The sequence below is a fragment of the Aquarana catesbeiana genome, linkage group LG02, assembly GCF_042186555.1.
Source record: "Aquarana catesbeiana isolate 2022-GZ linkage group LG02, ASM4218655v1, whole genome shotgun sequence".
NCBI lineage: Eukaryota > Metazoa > Chordata > Amphibia > Anura > Ranidae > Aquarana > Aquarana catesbeiana.
Window position 1 is genome coordinate 362,339,108 of NC_133325.1, and position 21,019 is coordinate 362,360,126.

Here is a 21,019-nt window from a genome sequence, read left to right on the forward strand (position 1 = left end):
TTAAGACGGCCAGCCAACGAGAAGACCGCTCTCCACCCAGCCAATCGAAAAAGGCTAACAACCAAGTACGCGGACCAATTACAGGAAGACGTGACATGAGAGATTTGGTAGGCGGGAGCGACAGCAGGGAAGACCAATCAGAAGAACTATAGAACGTTAGGAACGCGACGATTGGCTGGGAAACGTGCAGGTATTTGAATGTGCCTGTGTGATGTGCTGGGTCTGGACGAGGCGGAGATGAGAGCGGAGAACGGAGGGAGGTAGCAAGATGGCGTACCAGACTTTCCGGCAGGAGTATATGCAGATACCTCCGGTGACCCGAGCCTACACCACCGCCTGTGTGCTCACCACCGCTGTAGTGGTAAGGACCGGACACAGCCTTATCCCTTGCTATGGCCATTCGTCTCCTGTACACTTGGGACGCCTCCTACAGCAAGTAGCATAGTGCCCCATGGTGTAGACTTATGTGCTGGTTAAGGAGGTTCCTGGTGTCCTTAGTCATAGATGACTTCCTCTATAGGGGGTTGTGTTATCCGGACATTCATGTCAGCTAAGGAAGGATTCTACTCTGACCAGACTGGGACACGTCAGTCATCTGTCACCTGCAGGATATACACCTAGGAGGTCACATCTCTCCTATTCACACCTCTATGGTAATGTGGATTCCTCCAAGGGGGATCTCCACTGGGTGCAACATTTCTCCTATTCACACCTCTATGGTAATGTGGATTCCTCCTAGGGGATCTCCACTGGGTGCAACATCTCTCCTATTCACACCTCTATGGTAATGTGGATTCCTCCAAGGGGGCTCTCCATTGGGTGCAACATCTCTCCTAATCACACCTCTATGGTAATGTGGATTCCTCCTAGGGGATCTCCACTGGGTGCAACATCTCTCCTATTCACACCTCCTATGGTAATGTGGATTCCTCCAAGGGGCATCTCCATTGGGTGCAACATCTCTCCTATTCACACCTCTATGGTAATGTGGATTCCTCCAAGGGGGATCTCCATTGGGTGCAACATCTCTCCTATTCACACCTCTATGGTAATGTGGATTCCTCCAAGGGGGCTCTCCATTGGGTGCAACATCTCTCCTAATCACACCTCTATGGTAATGTGGATTCCTCCTAGGGGATATACACTGGGTGCAGCATCTCTCCTAATCACACCTCTATGGTAATGTGGATTCCTCCTAGGGGATATACACTGGGTGCAGCATCTCTTCTAATCACACCTCTATGGTAATGTGGATTCCTCCTAGGGGATATACACTGGGTGCAGCATCTCTCCTAATCACACCTCTATGGTAATGTGGATTCCTCCTAGGGGATATACACTGGGTGCAGCATCTATCCTAATCACACCTCTATGGTAATGTGGATTCCTCCTAGGGGGATCTACACTGGGTGCAGCATCTCTCCTAATCACACCTCTATGGTAATGTGGATTCCTCCTAGGGGATCTACACTGGGTGCAGCATCTCTCCTAATCACACCTCTATGGTAATGTGGATTCCTCCAAGGGGGATCTCCACTGGGTGCAACATCTCTCCTATTCACACCTCTATGGTAATGTGGATTCCTCCTAGGGGATATACACTGGGTGCAGCATCTATCCTAATCACACCTCTATGGTAATGTGGATTCCTCCTAGGGGGATCTACACTGGGTGCAGCATCTCTCCTAATCACACCTCTATGGTAATGTGGATTCCTCCTAGGGGATCTACACTGGGTGCAGCATCTCTCCTAATCACACCTCTATGGTAATGTGGATTCCTCCTAGGGGATATACACTGGGTGCAGCATCTCTCCTAATCACACCTCTATGGTAATGTGGATTCCTCCTAGGGGATATACACTGGGTGCAGCATCTCCTAATCACACCTCTATGGTAATGTGGGATCTACACTGGGTGCAGACAAATACTAGACTTTATTTTTAAAAAAGTAGCCTTCATTAATCTGAACTCCAGTATGATTTTATTGCATAGTTATTATGGTCCAGTTTGGCACAATGTAAATGTGTGTGTATGTCTATCTATCTCCTCATATCCTCTATCATAGCTGTGGAAGTGGAGAAACCCTGTACTAGACACCACTACTACTACAGTAATAGCAGCAATCTCCTGTGCTGAGTGGTCACCGAGTATGGGCCATTCACAGAACGCCTTGAATTTTTATTTTAATGAATGCAAGACAGTTTCTGATTAAACGATGTAACAATCTCCATCTAGTCTTTTCAGAGAATGCTTTGTATTGATTGTCAGAAATGCAAGGTGCTCTAGGAATGGCGCCCATACTGAGCAAGATACCCCTTGTGTTCGCTAAGCAGCTGGGCAGCCACTTGCCATGGGACCCGGAAGACAGCAGTGATCACTCTAGTAGTGGTGACAGGTATGGCACATGCATAATTGTGTTGGTCCAAGCTTGACCAATAAAATCCGTACCTATAGTGAAGCGTTACATCAGGGATGCGCAAATCATATTGCCTAGGACGTACAGTTCTGGGCAGATGTGGGTGTCTTTTTTTTTTTGCCCCCAATGGAGAGGACACCGAAGCTTGAGTTGGCTGCTCAGCATGTGCTTGTGCTGAGCACTGAAGTGCATCCATGCACGAAGATAACCTGAAGGAATCCTTTTTTGTTTTTCTTCTCATTTGGGGCCGGTGCCTCATTCACTTGCTCAGCAGATGCGCTTCTGCTGAGCATTAAGAGAGCTTGACACTCCTCTTTCCTGACGAGCACCCAATTGGTGCTCATTACACTGCAAGGTCTCTCCCGTCCCTGCTAGTCCCTGGGTGTGGTGCTGGAGACAGGCAGGCAGGGAGGTAAGTAGGAGACAAATTTTTAGTGTTTTTAATATTGCGCTGTTTAATGCTTAGTACACAGGGGCCGAATGTCCGCGCACATCAGCTGGTACAATAAAAACTGGCCTACATTCAGCCCTTGTGTATGTCAGCCAGTGCTGGCTTCTGTCGGACGAGCATGCTGACTGGTTCCCGATCACCAGAGTGTTCTGGGGGGGTGGGGGTGGCAGGCGTCCCCCCTGTCAGAACACAACAGCTCAGTGGGGGTGATCGCTGTACTAACATCGGATCATTAGTACAGTGGCTCTGACCGGAGCTGACCGTTTTTGGGTTAAACGAAAAAAAAAAAACTATTCGTGTACCAGGCTTTAGTCGCCATAAATCCCCTTTTCATTTTTAAAAGCCCCAGACATTCCCCCCCCCCAAAAAAAAAAAATCAACCCTTCACCTTTACTTTACTTTAATATGGGTTTGGTTACTTTTTTTTTTTTTTTTTTTTTTTTATTATTATTGGGAGTAAATTAAGGACCCCAATTTTAGTCCCTTGGACAAGTAGTTTTTTTTAAACAAATTTCCACACCCTTGGTTAAATACATTATTATACAATCTTATATTGGCTTTAACATGTTAAAGTGTTAGTAAACTCTGGGAAACAAAAAAAAAAGCAAGCCCCTCTGAATGTTAATGCCGTAATGTGCTAGTATGCACTGCATACTAGCACATTAAACCGTTCAACCAGAGCCCTTCAGCAGCATGCTGTCACCACTCCTGGCTCTTCCATCTTTACCTGGGTTTCCCTCCCAGATTCACACTGTCTGTGGTGATGTCACTCACACGCCGGAGTCATCACAGCACAGTATTCTCTGCATTGATAGCACACTTCGTGTTCCCTGAATGCAGAGCGTACTGCACATGCACTGTGGTGTAATCCGCTCCTGCTAATGTGAATATCTCATAAACAGTGCAAGTTTAGGAGATATTAACTGTACCCACAAGTTAGACTTATGATAAGCTTACCTGTTGGTACAAGTCAAAAATCTCACTTTCCTGCAGCTTTAATAGCCTTATAAAAGTGATATGTTTAATTCCACAGCTTGTACAAAAATAACTGCCATGAAGGTCCTTGTTCAGGTACCTCCTGTTATAGCACTCTGTCCCCATCTCCCAATTGTTTTCTTGCCTTGGCAATCTTTCTCAGGGGCTTCTGAGGCTACAAGGGGCTTTGCCAACACACTTTGCAAAGGCATGTTCCACTGTCATCACTATTTGAAAACACAACCTGAAAAATAACATACAGCCATAAGTGCATATATGGAAATGACAAGTGGCTGGCCATAGACAGATTTAAATTTGGCTGGTCCAGCAGCATCTGGCTGAATTTCGATCAGTGTGTGCTGTCCCTGCTCAACTGGAGTTGATTGTGTGATCTGCTTCTGTTGAAGGGACACGCTGGAAAACTTTTGTTGATCAGCAGCTGCAGACACTGATCAGTGTTTCCTGACAGATGAGTGCCACTGTCAGAATACAGTGTCCCAGTTAAAGGAATTTCTCTATCCATCTCGTGTGTGGGTTTTTTTTTTTTCTTTAGTTTACGTTCATCTGCTTTAAGGATCGTACACATGAGCTGAATGTTGGGTGGCATTGGTTCAATAGAAACCGGCCAACATTCAGCCCATGTGTAGTGCAAGCAGCCGGTCCAACAGAAGCTGACCATTCGGCCAACTTTTGTCGAACGGGCATTACGATAAAGGTCTGACTAGCTTCCGATCATTGCTCTCAGCCAATGGCTGAAAGCGGTGACCGGAGTGTCCTGGCAGTGGGCCTCCCCCTATCAGAACACCGTAGAACTGTAGGGGAGATTGATGTACTAACATCAGATTGTTAGTACAGCAGCTCCAACCTGAGCTGTCAGTTTATTTTCGTTCAGTACGCTGGGTTGAATGGGAAAAAAACCTAGCAGTGTGTAGTAGGCTTTAATCTCAGCATCAGAAGAGCAGCGTTTACTATAATGTACAAGATGTTCCTTTTCCCCAAGTGCAGCAGCAGCCATGCATGTGACATGCTTCATTAGTGATCATTTATTTTATTGTATTTGGCTGTAGTTCAGCTTTTAAAGTGGAATTTTAGAAGACAAAAGTTAGCGGACAGGCAGGATTTTTAATGAAGAACTAGATCTCTTCTGCATTAAAGTTTCATACCTGCCTGTCTGGTACACTGAGCTGCACATGCTCAGCTCTGTGTACAATTTTGGCAATGCCAACATGAATAAACTCCTGCGCTTGAGTGAGAGTGACATTCTTTTGGCCCGGTCAATGAAAACCGGTAGAGATCAGTACCCATAAGCAGACGGCTGAAGATGTCGGCAACCAGCAGGCAGCTCCAGGACACCGCAGCCTGGAAAGAAGGTGGTTATAGGTCTGCTTTAAGAGCTGGTTTACACCAGGCTCGCACGTGAACACATGCCATGTTCCTCTACAATTACTGTGTGGTGCACTTTTGAAGCCAATTCATTTCAATGGGCTGAAATTGCACCAAAACACAAAGTCGTGATTTATCATGTAGTTTGTTTGGCGGCACCAAATCGCAGCACCATGCGATTTGGTGCCCACAAACACACTGCATTTGGGGTGCCGTTTACATTACATTGTCATCTGCAGCCAATCGCAAAAGCAGTGCGTTTGTGTGCAGTACAGGAACTGTGCATGGAACGTGCCTTTCCCAAAGTGCATTCTGGTAATAAACGGCCCATAGTATCTGGATACTTGGTGGCAGTACTTTTTCCATGTTTTCATCCTTCTCTATAACTTTCTTTACACTCTCCTTTTTTTTTTTTTTTTTTTTTTTTTTTTTTATTGCAATTTTGCTGTATGATCATGTTTGCGTGGTGGAGCAGTAAGTGAGACTGAGTTAACAGAACCCAGTTTTATTCAGCTTGGGCTATGGCAAACCAAAATGTCTATTTAATGCTCTCCTCTGCAGCAGCACATTCTCATCTTGACTTTACTGCCTCAGCAATTGCTTTAACCTCTGGGGTCAAGGAAAGTAGCCCTGTGTAAGTCCTTTCTGGAGCTTACACTGGACTAGCAAGTGCTCCCTGTCACATGAGCACAAACATGTCATGTGATCTGCTATACTAGAAGTACTGGATATTTTTTTTTTTTCTTTTTGCATCTGGTGGTTAAGTAAGAGTGATAAAGGAATGAAGAAAAGGTTAGTTAGTATATGGTACTGGGGAGAGGAGCAATAAAGCAAGCCTGTTAATTTGCTTGGTATTGGCAAAGCGCCAATTTGCTTTTAGGCCTTGCGTATTAAGTGTACACCCATGCAGGGCTTTGTTTGCCCACATGGGTATAAACAGGTGTTCTGTGCATCCTCATGCAAACAGTCACACTCACGGCAACACAGACGCTGCACCCAATTTGACACGGCTGTGAAATTGGGAGCAGCTGCTTCATCCCAGTTGCCATGAATTTAACTGCCTGTATGGAGATGCATGTGTGTGAGATAGATAGATAGATAATGTGGGTGCTACTTCCCTCTCCATACAAACTTATGGCAATGCAAAAACTGTTTTGAAGTGGGTCAAATGCACCTGTAAACGAGTCTGCAGCTAACTCGGAAGCCTCTCAAACTGATGTCAAATGCATGCTTCCATTTGCCCATAGATACAAGCCTAGAGCCTGTTGACGTAGGGCCCCAAGTGTCTGCTTACTAAGCACCAATAGAAAGGATCATGCAGCGGCGCATGTGTGGGACTGAGGAACTTGGACGCCTGAACTCCTCGCCGTCTGCTCCTAAACCCTGGCTGACAAGGCACAGCGGCTCCCAAGGCTGCAGACAACACTGGGCTCACAGTGGGCATGTATAAACACGCTCAAGAACAGCGATACTACTCTAGTCAGATAGATTCTCTAGCCACATAGGAGGGGAAAGGGCAAGATGGCGCCCGAGCCCCCGGAGCCAGACGACACCACGCGGCTCTCGTAGGACAGTCTGCACCAGCTCCCATCTGACCTGGTAAGTCCTGTGACCCTGACGTCCTACTTCCACTCCATAGTGCGGGATGAAATCGCAATGGCCTCCCTCAAGCTCTCCACAGACCTTGTGAAGGGTCTTAAAGAGCTAGGCCACCGCACTAATCAGCTCGCGCAACACATGGACTTAACAACAGTATTAGAAGGGCATGAGGACAAGGTTGAAAAGTTGCACACTGAACTTCTGAGCTTGCAGGATAAGTTAGAAGATGCAGAGATAATCTCCGCATCCTTGGACTCCCTGAGGCCCTTACTGACCTTAAGGAACTGCCACTGCTTTTTTACAGGGGCATGCACCTCACATCCCTCCTGAACGCTTAGAATTTGACCGTATTTACAGGTCTTTAGCCCCTAAGCCATCCGAGGGCCCCCCTAGGGATGCCATTATCAAGTTTCATTACTACCGCACTAAGGAGAGACTTTTGTGAGCCTGAAGAGATTGCCAGGATCCCTTTCCAGGGTAACTCCCAGCAACTCTTTGCAGACCTCTCTCCAGTTACTATCACAAAGCGGAGGAGCCTAAAGGCCTTATCTGCAAATCTTACAAATCCAGGGGATCCGGTACAGGTGGGGGTTCCCCTTTAAACTCGTTCTCTCATCAAGGCCAACAGTTCCATTCTTCTACGCTACCTGACCTACGGCGTCATTTCCAGGTATTGCAGTTTGACACCCCCCCCCCCCACCCCCCCTCAAAGGGAGTCGCCGTCCTCATCTGCTCGCCTGGGACCCTCATGGCCTTCCCACAAGTCCTCCCAGATGTCCTAGCATGGCTCTCAAGCTCTTCGCTTTCTTCAAGCACAACGCTTTCAGGATGTGCCTACTAGATGAAAGAACTGACATGATTTGCTTGGTATGCTCCAGGGGTTTTGGAGGACCCCTCCACCTTGAGCCTGAGTATTTGAGATGATCACTGGCTCTCACTATTTAATGTGAACCCCGATTTGCACCGCGCTTTTGCTTAGTGCCTTTCACCCACTAACTGTCACTTACTGAATCTGGTTGCCTTTTCTTATTTTTGTTCTGTTTTTTTTTTTTTTTTTTCTTTTTGTTTTTTGTCTTTGCAGGTCTACTACCCTGGGTTGCCCCACTTGCGAGATGGCAGCACTGGGTAATGGTAATTCGGAACTGCATTATGATCTTTGACCTCCTATGTATTGTGCTTCTACCCAACCCCCCACCCCCCCCTTTTTTTTTTTTTTTTTTTTTTTTTTTTATTATATTCTCTTTTATGCCTTTTCAAGGTTACTGCAGGTGAGAGCTATTGGATAATCTCAGGATCTCAGGCGGCGGTCGCCCCCCCCCCCCAGTGAGTGGGATACTCCCATGTGGTTACTGGGGGTCCCTTGCCCACTGCAGATTGAGGGAGACGACCCTTTACACTTAGGCTGTGGCCCCGGGGGTCCTGGGCTTCGGAGTTCAGTATTATTGTTGACTCGTGACAATCATTTAACTGTAATGTTGCCTCTACTTGATTTGGTCACCATTGATGGTTTACCTGCTGTTTGTTGGCCGCCCGCCCAGGGTCCCCTGACTTGTACGGGGGTACCCCTGGGTGCTGGCGACCAGCTTCAGCAGCACAGTTGCACCTTTTATAGTTAATAGTCTGTTCCTCTCTTTTATTTTGGTTGTGTCATTTAAAATGTTTTTAATATGCTATGTGCCTACCTTTTTTTTTATATTCTACTGATGACTTTTATTTTAGAAAGTTGCCGAGTGGTTCCGACGGATCACTGCTCCTCCAAATGTGGTATACGCCCAGCGGATCAATAGCGGCCTCTCTGTCCCTAACTTGCAGGCTTACTATAGGACAGCAAGCATTGCTCCACTTTCCCATCTCCCATGAAACATACCAGATGCCGCTATGGGCCACAATAGATCTTGTCGACTCCGACACTGTCTGTCTCCTCTTTACCTTGGCTCCCTCCTACTCAGCGTCCAAAATCAATAGGACCATGTTTAACCCATTCCTTACAACAATGGGACTCGGTCAAATACTCCACGGGCTTGATCTCCCCTCATCTCCCACTATTGAAACTCCTTCATTGCCCATTCTTCCCTCCGGGATGTGAGAACCCAGCTCAGGTCTCCTGGTGGACTACACATGGGTTTACAGACGTTCACTCTGTTTACCCCCACTAGGATATTAACATTTGACGCCTTTCTCTCTTCTCATGAGATCCCATTGAGGGAAAACTAAAGCTAACTACAATTGAGACACTTTCTCCAACAACTTATCAAATCCCATCCTACTCCATACACCCTGACTCCTTTTGAGAGCCTATGTAGAGCCAGACCCCACTCCCTAGGCATGATATCATTAATATACTCCTCTATATGTTTTTACAAAAAAGCCTCAGTTGAGGCCCCACCATCTTCAATGGGGAAAAAGAATTGGGGAGACAGTTAGACCCAGAGGACTGGCAGACTATGACCATAGCCCTTTCCAAGTGCTCAAGAAATGCCATTATATTGGAAAATGCCTATAAAGGGTTATATGGGTGGTACTACACACCAGCTAGATTGGCCCGTTTCATTCCAACTTACTCTCCTCTTTGTTTACGAGGATGCTCACAAGAAGGCTCTGTGGCAACATATATGTGGTCATACCTGAGGGCGTGCAGGTTATGGGTCAGTGTTTATACCATTCTTAACTTATTTCACATAAACCTTAAAAGGGACCCCTATGAAGCCCTTCTTGGTAAACCAATTGTGGAATTTCTTACGCCCGGAGCGGCAGCTCAGCTAGCTCAATGTCTCTTTACTGCAACTAAATTGACCATTGCAAAAGCCTGGAAATCCCCCACACTCACTTTTGAAGCAGTTAAAAATCGCATGAATGAGGTCATGGTAAAGGAAAAGCTGACTGCCATCCTTTTAGAAACACATGACAAATTCCTCAGTTTGGCAGCCACGTACTCCCTAACCTCTCAATTTGAAGCACACTTCTGATCTGGTAATCCCCTGACTCACATCCCGTGGACTCTCCTCCTCCCTCCTTTCGTTTTTCCTCACTCTCCTCTTTTCTACTGGACTGTCCTTATTTTTTTTATTTATTACAGGTACTTATATAGTGCCGTCAATTTACGCAGCACTTTACATATACATTGTACATTCACATCAGTCCCTACCCTCAAAGAGCTTACAATCTGAGGTCCCTAACTCACATTCATACATACTAGGGACAATTTAGACAGGATCCAATTAACCTACCAGCATGTCTTTGGAGTGTGTGAGGAAACCAGAGTACCCGGAGGAAACCCGCACAGGCACAGGGAACACATGGAAACTCCAGGCAGGTAGTGTCATGGTTGGGATTCGAACCAGCGACCCCTTTTACTGCTAAGCATTCCTTTTTCTCTTTAAACATTTCCTTCTCTTCTCTTTGCTATGTTTAATGCATTCAATCCATACCTTTTTATTAGGCTGCCAGGTATAGACCGGGCCGAGATGGTCATCATTGAAACATCATTTTCCACGTTGCTTTTCATTTATGTCAACATTTTAACAATGTATCCTGCCTGATAGGGAAACTCTTAACCACGAAACTTTGTTGGCATCTGTCCAGGCAATATAAGTGGACATTTTGATTTTAGACACCCCATCTTCCCAGGGACACTTCAGAAGGCAAATTTTGGTCTTCCATCTTTTTGTTAAATTTCATGGGACATTAAGTTACCTGTGTGTTTTTACCATTATGTATTTTCTTCCTTGTCTCTTTGTTTGCCTATCACGCAATGTAACCACCTAAAAACTGTTGATATGTTGGATTACATGCTAATAAAACCTTTGTTTAAAAAAAAAAAAAAAAAAAGCATCATGCTTCACTTTGCTGTATGAGCAGCTTGATACAGGAGTAGGTGGGGGAACGGGGTAAAATCACTACTTGGCTGGCTTTTGTGGAAATGTTAGTTGTAACATTAGTGCTTTCATTGCTACCAGGCTTCATCGGTATACAGTAGTGTTTCACTAAATTGCACTAATACTTGTTTGTCTCTTTTGCAGCAATTAGAACTCATAACACCATTTCAGCTCTATTTTAACCCAGAACTGATATTCCGACATTATCAGGTAAATATAGTTTGGTAAATTTTTTCTGTTTTGAAACCCAGACTTTGGACTGCATTTTTATAGAAAGTAATACTGCAACATATGAATCAAGGTTTCAGATCTTCAAATAAAGATTTGCATGGCTATACTTGTATGCTTGAACCAACCACTGACTCACAAGTGTTTCTGAGAGACATAATAACACGTGTGTGTGTGTGTGTGTGTGTGTATGTGTGTGTGTATATAGAAAAGATTTAAGGGCACATTCACACTCTCACACTCTAACAATCTGTTGCAGTGTGTTAATATGCACAGAGTTAAAGTGTAAAGTCTCCCCTTTTTTCTTCTTCTTCTTTCTTCTTTCCTTACCTGCTCTTTGCAGTGGTTTTGCACAGAGCACCCCTGATATGCCTCCTCTGTGCTTCTGGCCCCTCCCTCCTGTAGAGTGCCCCCATGGCAAGCAGCTTGCCAAGGGGTTAAAAGTGCCCGCCAAGCGCCGCTGCTCCATATAACTTATTCTGCAAGCGCACTGCTCCAGTGTGAAAGCACTTGGGCTTTATTGGCCTTATTACACAAATATGCCACCTGGACTAACTTACTGATTTTTTTTTTTTTTTTTTTTTTTTTTTTTTTTACCTTAGCAATGTTGTGTATCAGTGACCACGTTGTCTTGCATACACACAATGCACTAGGTGGCTAGTAGGACGATTGCTTCATAGAGTACCTGTGGTTCTGAAATGCTGGTAGAATGCCTTATGTTCTAGTTAAAATGTGTTTGGGGGCCACATCGCAGACCTAACCTGCGTGTTGGGTCTTTATTAAGCCCCACATTTGTTTGTTTTCTATATTGCACACTTGGAGCAAGCGAGGGTTGTTCGCTGCTCTACCAACTGATTTTTTTTGTTTTTTTGTTTTACTAAACCAATTAATAAAAACTATTGAAAAAAGTCCCCATTTTCATAACCCACATACAATAGTCACATGACCCAGCCCTTTTCCAGCCAGTCTGTAGGGAAACATCAGGGGGTGAAGTTTCTTGTCCTCTGCTGCTAGTCACTTATAAGTAATAATAATAATAATAATATTATTATTATTACAGATTGAAAAGTACACAATTAAAGGCTAAGTTCACCTTTTAGAACATGTTACATGTGCCAGTACCTGCTTTTCTTTTTTCTGGAAAGGTGAGCTTATCCTCTTAGGCCTCAAGCACACTGGGCATTTTGCAAACTCTCCTGAAAGCCTTACCTCCTAGCAGCAGCAATTTGGCAGAAAAAACACCTGATGCTTGTAAAATTATGTAGTGCGTTAGGGAATGTTTACTGGAGTTAAGCGCTTGGGCGTTAATTTCATTGGCCAGAATAATAATTTATTCTGGCCTTTTGAAGTTAATGTAACGTTCAAGTGCTAAACGTGCCTAGCATTAACAAGTTTTTTTTCGGCAAAAACGCAGCTGCTGCTAAACGCACTGGCAGCGGGATGTGTGGTTTTTGTTTTTTGCCTCCTAAAAGTCCCCACCTCTAAACGCTGCTAAAAGCCTATATGTTGTGCATGGACATATAGGCTAACATGCAGGGAGGTTTTTAGAGGCTGGAAATAAATTGCCAGATGCCCCTAGGAGCATGAGGCCTAAACATCAAATATATGTTTTAAACTGTGATGCATATAAGGCATTATTTTTGTGCAAAAAAACATGGTGTAGGCTATCTAGGGGAGGTTCTGCCAATTGCAGCCCGTGTCTGTATGTGATATAAAATTACAGGGAGGGGATCAATCACCATATAATATCCCACCCCCATAGTATGGAGCAGTGATGGCGAACCTTGGCACCCCAGATGTTTTGGAACTATGGTTCCCATGATGCTCCACTACACTGTAGATTGCATGAGCATCATGGGCAATGTAGTTTTAAAACATCTGGTTTGCCATCACTGGTATAGAGTCTTTAGTAGATAGAAGAGGGGAGGGACAGAACAGCAGGGTCAACCAGGTTTTTTTTTTTTTTTTTGCAGAATACAGAAAACAAATCTCATAGTGGCTGAGTTGAGTATGAACAGCATGCAATATGGCATGTATTGTACTGACGGTTTTTAATGATGTGGGCTTAACTAGCATTTCCGAAAATTAACCATTAATTACTTTCTTTTTGGTACAGGTATGGCGATTGGTAACAAACTTCCTGTTTTTTGGACCCGTTGGATTCAACTTTTTATTTAATATGATATTTTTGTATCCTTGGTAAAATATTTTATTTGGAATGGCAAAGTTGCTCTTAAATGTTGTACATATTTTTACATTCCTAAAAAAGATGGCATTTTCTTTTAGAGAACCTAAAAGGGTGAAAGGACCTAGAACACTGAAATCCACTCTTGTATACTTAGAAAATGATTAAATACAGTAGTTTGAAATTTTCTTTGTTTTTATGCTCCCTATGTTGTATTCAGATCCTTTGATATTTATATATGCCTTTTTTTTTTTTAATACAAAATTGATCAAAGTCAAGACAGTATCTTGACAGTCCACAAAGTAAAGCTTTCCTTGACTAAGCATTTGCTCTAGATACAGATATTGCCGGATGCTTGAAGAAGGCTCTTTCCGAGGTCGCACAGCAGATTTTGTATTTATGTTTCTTTTTGGTGGTCTTTTAATGGCTGTATCCTTTTCTTTTTATAATGTCTCCCCTTTTTTTTGTCTTTATTTATTTTATTTTTTCATTGCTGCTCAAATCTTGCTGAAAGCTTTTCATAATTACATAGTAGGTGCGGTTGAAAAAAGACACAAGTTCATCAAGTCCAACCTATGTGTGTGATTATATGTCAGTATTGCATTGTCTATCCCTGTATGTTGTGGTCGTTCAGATGCTTATCTAATAGTTTTTTGTTTTTTTTTTTTTCCCACACTGAGACCAAGGGAATTTCACATCCTTGCCGCTCTTACAGTAAAGAACCATCTACGTAGTTTAAGGTTAAACCTCTTTTCTTCTAATTTTAATGAGTGGCCACATGTCTCGTTAAACTCCCTTCTGCAAAAAAGTTTCATCCCTATTGTGGGGTCACCAGTACGGTATTTGTAAATTTGAAATCATATCCCCTCTCAAGCGTCTCTTCTCCAGAGAGAATAAGTTCAGTGCTCGCAACCTTTCCTCATAACTAATATCCTCCAGACCCTTTATTAGCTTTGTTGCCCTTCTCTGTACTCGCTCCATTTCCAGTACATCCTTCCTGAGGACTGGTGCCCAGAACTGGGCAGCATACTTCAGGTGCAGCCAGACCAGAGTCTTATTAATTCTCAGAGTGGGAGAATTATCATTTTATCTCTGGAGTGAATCCCTTTTTTTTTTTTTTTTAATGCATGCCAATATTCTGTTTGCTTTGTTAGTAGCAGCTTGGCATTGCTTTGTTTCAGGGAGGTGTCACATAATGTGCTAGTACCTGATGCATACTAGCACATTATGTCTTTACTTTGCAGGGGAGGGAGAAATTGTGTTTTTTTTTTTTTTTTTTTTTTTTTTTTTCTCTTTTCTTTTTCCAAGGGCTTACTTCCTCTTTAAGCTGCCCATAATAAATACATACATACATACATACATACATACATACATACATTTTTTTTATTTTTTTTTTTTTTTTTTTTTTTTTTCCATTCGGCTAACTGAACTGATTTCTCTATTCAGACATTTGGTGTGGATGCAGGAATCCTTCCCGCTGTCTTATTCATTCTGACAGGTGGAAGACTCCTGTGCCTACTCACTGTCAAAATACACTGATCTCGAACTGAAATTTTTCAGCAGCCCTGTTTGTGTAAAATTGATCGCTAGATCAACTTCCAATGAAAGGGAACGACCATAAACGGATTGAAATTTGGCTGAACCGGCTAAACTTTGATCCATGTATGGTCAGCTTTAAAGTAAATCCCAGTTCCGGTGTGGAGATGTTAAACATAGCGATGTGCTGAATATCACTTTAAACAAGCAGCTAGAAAGCTATCAAGCTTCAGATGGTGCTGCTTGTTTAGGTTACAGTTTGCACCCCAGTTTAAAACCTATACTTCAAGGATCCTTTAATAGCGCTGAATGGTGCTTTTCACTAGCTCTAACAAAGCATAAACTAGTCAGCGCCATGTTTGTTTGTTTTTTTTTTTTTTTTTTTTTTTTTTCCCCCCTCTGTGCATACGTAGATAAGTAATTGGCAGCTAGAGCAAGGTGAGGGTTTGACAGACATCTTGTGGTCGCCTCGTCATTGGGAACCACATTAGTTGGGACCAGAACTGTCAGACAGCACAGTCTTGACAACTAGTAACTCTTGCCTGTGTAGGCTTCTAGCTGTCAAATGGATGGCTAGATGAACATTCCCTCAGCCTTGGGAGCATTAATTTACAGATTGCAGTTAATCTATGCTGTTTGGACCAATGAATAACTTTACTGTTGCAATTGATGGTAGTCCTTAATTTATACCAATGTTTTACAAAGCTGGACTTAGCATTTTATCAGTACTTGATGGCACATGTGGTATTTATGTTCCTTAATCCCTTTTCTGCAGATCTTTGGCTTGTTTGTAAATTTAGTGTTTCTCGGCCAAGCTTTTACGATAATGCTGGTGTATGTCTGGAGTAGGAGGAATCCCTATGTTCGAATGAACTTTTTTGGGCTTCTGAATTTCCAGGCTCCATTCCTGCCCTGGGTACTTATGGGCTTTTCACTGCTACTGGGAAATTCCATAATTGTGGATCTCCTGGGTAAGTTATAAACTTTTGATATGTTTTCAAGGGCACTCAGCCTAAACATTTTTGAATGGAGTAAGGCACGGGTGAATCGGATTATGGTCCATGGTTCCCCTTAATGCACATATCTGCTGCTGTATTTCTTTACTGATTTTAATAAAGGAAAACTGTTGTGAGAAAGTATAGGCTGCCACTGCTGACTCTCCTTCAAAAACATTGGCTCCCTGGATGTAATGCTGATTTGATGGCTTCAGTGCTTTAAGTCACTGACTTGGAACGAATGTGAAGATCAGTTCTGATGTTCCTGCAAGCTTTTTCCAGACCATTGTCTCGAAGATCTGAAGGCTAGAGACAATCTAGAATAGGATGGCATCCTCATTTCACTCAGTATAGGTTTTCTTTTAATGTGGAATAAATGTATTTGGGGGTTTTGAAGGAGTATACAGGTGTGAGTACCAGGCACAGTTTCTTCTCTCTGCTATGCAAATATGACTTTGCTTTTATACTTTGTTTTATAAATGGTATACCCTTTTTGGAAAGCATCCACATCTCATTTTCCCAGACATCTGCAAAATCTAAATGCAATTGGGCTGTATGTTTGCTATATACCTAGCTGTTTTGGATGCACAGCTAACCAAAGGACAATTTGAACATGACCAATTTTTTTTTTTTTTTTTTTTTTTTTTTTTTTTTTTTTTTTTATGTAGCGCTTTAAAACTTAACTCTCAGGTTTGACTGACTTCATCATTTTAAACATAACGGGGCCTCTTCTCCTTCCCCGCTCTGCCCAAAACGTGTACTAGTTTTACAAGTTAGTGTATTAAGTGGTGTTTTTTAATTTATTTTTTTATTTTACAGGTATAGCAGTTGGACACATCTATTTCTTTTTGGAAGATGTGTTCCCCAATCAGCCTGGAGGAGGACGAATTTTGAAGACTCCATATATTTTGTAAGTATATACCTAACTATTTGTGGATCAGTGATTTTGTTTTGTTATGTTTTCTTGTGTTTTAAGATAAATCTAAAAAAGACTTTCTAGTGTGTGTGTGTGTGTATGTGTGTATACAGTATGATAATTCCCTGGTTGAAAAGAGGCAAATATTTTAAGAAAAGTAAGGTAAGATATTTTAAGTAGTGGAAAGAACTGGCTTAAAGCCTAGTAATAAACATGGGCCGGAATATTGGACAGTTCAATAGGAACTGTCTGACATTCAGCCCCTGTATGGCAGCCGCTCTGATAGAAACTGGCTAATTGGCTGGCTTCTGTCATAGGTACATGACTGAAAAAGGTCTGCAGACCGGCTCCCGGATCGCTGTACTAACGTTGAATAGTTAGTACATTGGCGACTCCTGAGCTGTCAGGTTTTTTTTGTTCAGCCCTGCTGGGTTCAATGAGGGGGACTAGTGGTGTGTACAAGGCTTAAAGTGTTTGTAAAGGCTCGGTGTCACTGTTAAAAAAACAAAAATTTTTTTTTTTTTTTTTATATATCTATATTTCTCTTAATGCATTAAGATGAAAAACCTTCTGCCTTTAAAACTCCTTTTAACACTCTCTTACTCCACACTGACGCCTGTGTGGGTCCCAAATGAAAATGAGTGTACCCCGGCGTACTGTGCAGTGGCACTACAGTGCCAATTCACTGAGATAGTTTAGGTCCGACCACTCGGGGAAAAATAAAGCCAAATATGAAACTTCAATTGGCTGCATTCGTTTTGCCTCCTTCCCCCTCCCCCTCCCCCTTCTTCTCCTCCTCTTAAAAAAAAAAAAAAAAAAAAAAAAAAAAAAAAGAGGAGAAGAAGAAGGGGGAGGGGGAAGGAGGCAAAACGAATGCAGCCAATTGAAGTTTCATATTTGGCTTTATTTTCCCCCGAGTGGTCGGACCTAAACTATCTCAGTGAATTGGCACTGTAGTGCCACTGCACAGTACGCCGGGGTACACTCATTTTCATTTGGGACCCACACAGGTGTCAGTGTGGAGTAAGAGAGTGTTAAAGGAGTTGTAAAGTCAGAAGGTTTTTCATCTTAATGCATTAAGAGAAATATATAGATATATAAAAAAGAAAAAAAAAACTTTTATTTTTCCATCTTGACCTGGCCACTGACCCCTTCTCTCTTAGGTGGTTCCACTATAGATGGTGGAGCAAGAGAGGAAACATTTAGACAGCAGCATTGTCAAACTGGGGTGAGGGTAGTGTTCGATGCATTAACAGATTTAGAGGATTTAACTTGACTAACAAATTTTAAAGCCAAACTCCAGCCAACACTTTTTAAAAGCCTTAAAGTGATAGTAAAGTCTTGTTGTGTGTTCTCTTCGGTGCTCCTGGCCCCTCCCTCCTGCCGAGTGCCCCCACAAGCAAGTCGCTTGCTATGGGGGCAGCTGAATCATAGCTCCTTGTGTCCATTCGGCCATGCCCCCTCTCTCTCCCAATTGGCTCCCGATGCTGTCAAAGTCCAATGGCGCCACTGCTGTCTCAGCCAGTCTGGAGGGAGAGTTCTGGACGGCCCAGAAATACATGGAGATAGGGCTCAGGTAAGTATAAGGGGGTGCTGCTATACACAGAAGGCTTTTTATCTTAATGCATTAAGATTAAAAAAAAACCTGCATTTAAAGCCACTTTAACTCCAATCTTTCCTTTCACTTAAAATAGTTTGGGTCAAATTGGCCCAAACAAACTATTTCCTATACTAGTTGTTACAGCTGCAGCAGTACGGGGACTCCCATATGCTGCCGGGGGGAAAAAATCAGGCCGATTGCTTCTCAACCATTCACAGAAAGCCTTGTATTTTTATCAATGAGACAAGGCTTCCTCAGGCTGAGTTGGAGATTGTGATGTCATCCGCCTGCCTCTCCACCTCCATTAAGCCCAATGTGAATGAAACCTGTAAGAGGAGAGTGACCGATGGGCAAGGAGTTGAGCTGAAGTCTGGCTCATTTACTTCAGCCGAGGTGAATAAATAGTGTGTAGTGACACAGTATGCTATCTTGTGTCTTGGAGTTACAGTGCCTTGAAAAAGTATTCATACCCCTTGAAATTTTCCAAATTTTGTCATGTTACAACAAAAATGTAAGGGTATTTTATGTGATGGACCAACACAAAGTGGCACATAATTGTGAAGTGGAAGCAAAATGATAAATGGGTTTTCAAAAAAAAATTTTTTTCTGAAAAGTGTGGCTGCATTTTGTATTCAGCCCCCTTTACTCTGACACCCCTAACTAAAATCTAATGGAACCAATTGCATTCAGAAGTTACCTAATTATTAAATGTAGTCCACCTGTGTGTAATTTAGTATAAATACAGCTGTTCTGTGAAGCCCTCAGAGGTTTGTTAGAGAACCTTAGTGAACAAACAGCATCATGAAGGCCAAGGAACTCACCAGACAGGTCAGGGATAAAGTTATGGAAAAGTTTAAAGCTGGGTTAGGTTATTAAAAAAAAAAAAAATAATAAATAAATATCCCAAGCTTTGAACATCTCACAGAGCACTGTTCAATCCATCATCCAAAAAAATGGAAAGGGTATGGCACAACTGCAAACCTACCAAGACATGGCCATCCACCTAAACTGACAGGCCGGGCGAGGAGAGCATTCATCAGAGAAGCAGCCAAGAGGCCCATGGTGACTCTGGAGGAGCTGCAGAGATGCACAGCTCAGGTGGGAGAATCTGTCCACGGGACAACTTTTAGTCTTGCACTCCACAAATCTGGCCTTTATGGAAGAGCCACAAGAAAAAAAACATTGTTTAAGAAAGTCATAAGTCCCGTTTTGCGAGAAGCCATGTGGGGGCTACAGCAAACGTGGAAGAAGGTGCTCTGGTCAGATGAGACCAAAATTGGACCCTTTGGCCTAAAAGCAAAATGCTATGTGTGGTGGAAAACTGACACTGGACATCATCTCAAACACGCCATCCCCACTGTGAAACATGATTTTGGCAGCATCATGTGGGAATGCTTTCTGTAGCAGGGACAGGGAAGCTGGTCAGAGTTGATGGGAAGATATATGGAGCCAAATACAGGGCAATCTTAGAAGAAAACCTGTTAGTCTGCAAAAGACTTGACCAGGGGTGGAGGTTTACCTTCCATCAGGACAACAACTGTAAACCTACAGCCAGAGATACAATGGAATGGTTTAGATCAAAGTATATGCATGTGTTAGAATGGCCCAGTCAAAGTCCAGACCTAAATCCAATTGAGAATCTGTGGCAAGACTTGAAAATTGCTGTTCAGACGTTCTCAATCTATTCTGACAGAGCTTGAGCTATCTTGCAAAGAATGGGCAAAAATGTCACTCTCTAGATGTGCGAAGCTGGTAGAGACATCCCCAAAAAGACTTGCAGCTGTAATTGCAGTGAAAGGTGGTTCTACAAAGTATTGACTCAGGGGGGCTGAATACAAATGCACACCACACGTTTTCACATATTTGTTAAAAAATTTTGAAAACCATTTATTTTCCTTCCACTTCACAATTATGTACCACCTTGTGTTAGTCTATCACATAAAATCCCAATAGAATACATTTACATCTTTGGCTGTAACATGATAAAATGTGGAAAATTTTAAGGGGGTATAAATACTTTTTCAAGGCACTGTAGATGTGCTAAGTCTCTGCCAGCACCTGAATGGTGTAAACCCGGTAGACTGATACCTTGGCAGCCTTGGCGCAGCACTGATCTATAGTGTATGTTTAAATAACACTTTAAATTGTTGTCCTCCTTGCAGGAAAGTAATATTCGATACACAAGAAGAAGACCCAAATTACAACCCGCTGCCTGAAGATCGTCCTGGAGGTTTTGCTTGGGGTGAAGGACAACGACTTGGAGGTTAATTAATCTAATGGCAACTAGGAGGCAAACTTTCCTAATACCTTCTGGAATGCACATGGTTTCTGTTAGAGATAATGTTGCTGTTCTTAAAAAAAAAAACAAAAAAACAAAACAAAAACGGGAAGCACTTTATAATCCACTGGCTGACCCAAGTGAACTTTTTCATTTTCCCACCAGTGCCTCTCTGAGGTTTTGCTTTCATTGAAGCTCTTGGAGCCACAAACTGGAACCTAAGTAGGTTCAGCAAGACCATGCGGACCTGTTCAATGCTTTTTAACAGCTGCTTTGTATTTTTATTTTATTTTTTCTTTAAATCTTTGATAAAGAACCTGTGTATAATGACTGAGATACACAAGGAATATTCTGATGTTTGTGAACACTTACAGAAGTGTAGCAAAATGTGACCCTGCAAATTCCACATGGGTTGGACTAAAAGAGTGGAATACAACAGCCATTTCTCTACTTCCATTTGAGAAAATGATATGCCAATATCCTTGTGACTTTACTTTTTTTTTTTTTTATTATAAATCTACATTACTTTTAAACAGTGATGACATGAAGTCTGGAATGCTTTGTGATTTATAGGTTGTAC

General features: G+C 42.7%; 1 protein-coding gene across 1 annotated transcript; it reads left to right on the forward strand.

Moving 5' to 3' along the window:
• Nucleotides 1-164: 164 nt before the first annotated feature.
• On the forward strand, nt 165-20,545 carry DERL2 (derlin 2). Its single transcript, XM_073615062.1, has 7 exons — nt 165-361; nt 10,846-10,911; nt 13,046-13,119; nt 13,450-13,543; nt 15,426-15,621; nt 16,465-16,555; nt 20,324-20,545. The coding sequence occupies exons 1-7, from the start codon at nt 269-271 to the stop codon at nt 20,427-20,429; spliced, it is 720 nt and encodes a 239-aa protein (XP_073471163.1). The 5' UTR covers nt 165-268; the 3' UTR covers nt 20,430-20,545.
• The last annotated feature ends 474 nt before the right edge of the window (nt 20,546-21,019 follow it).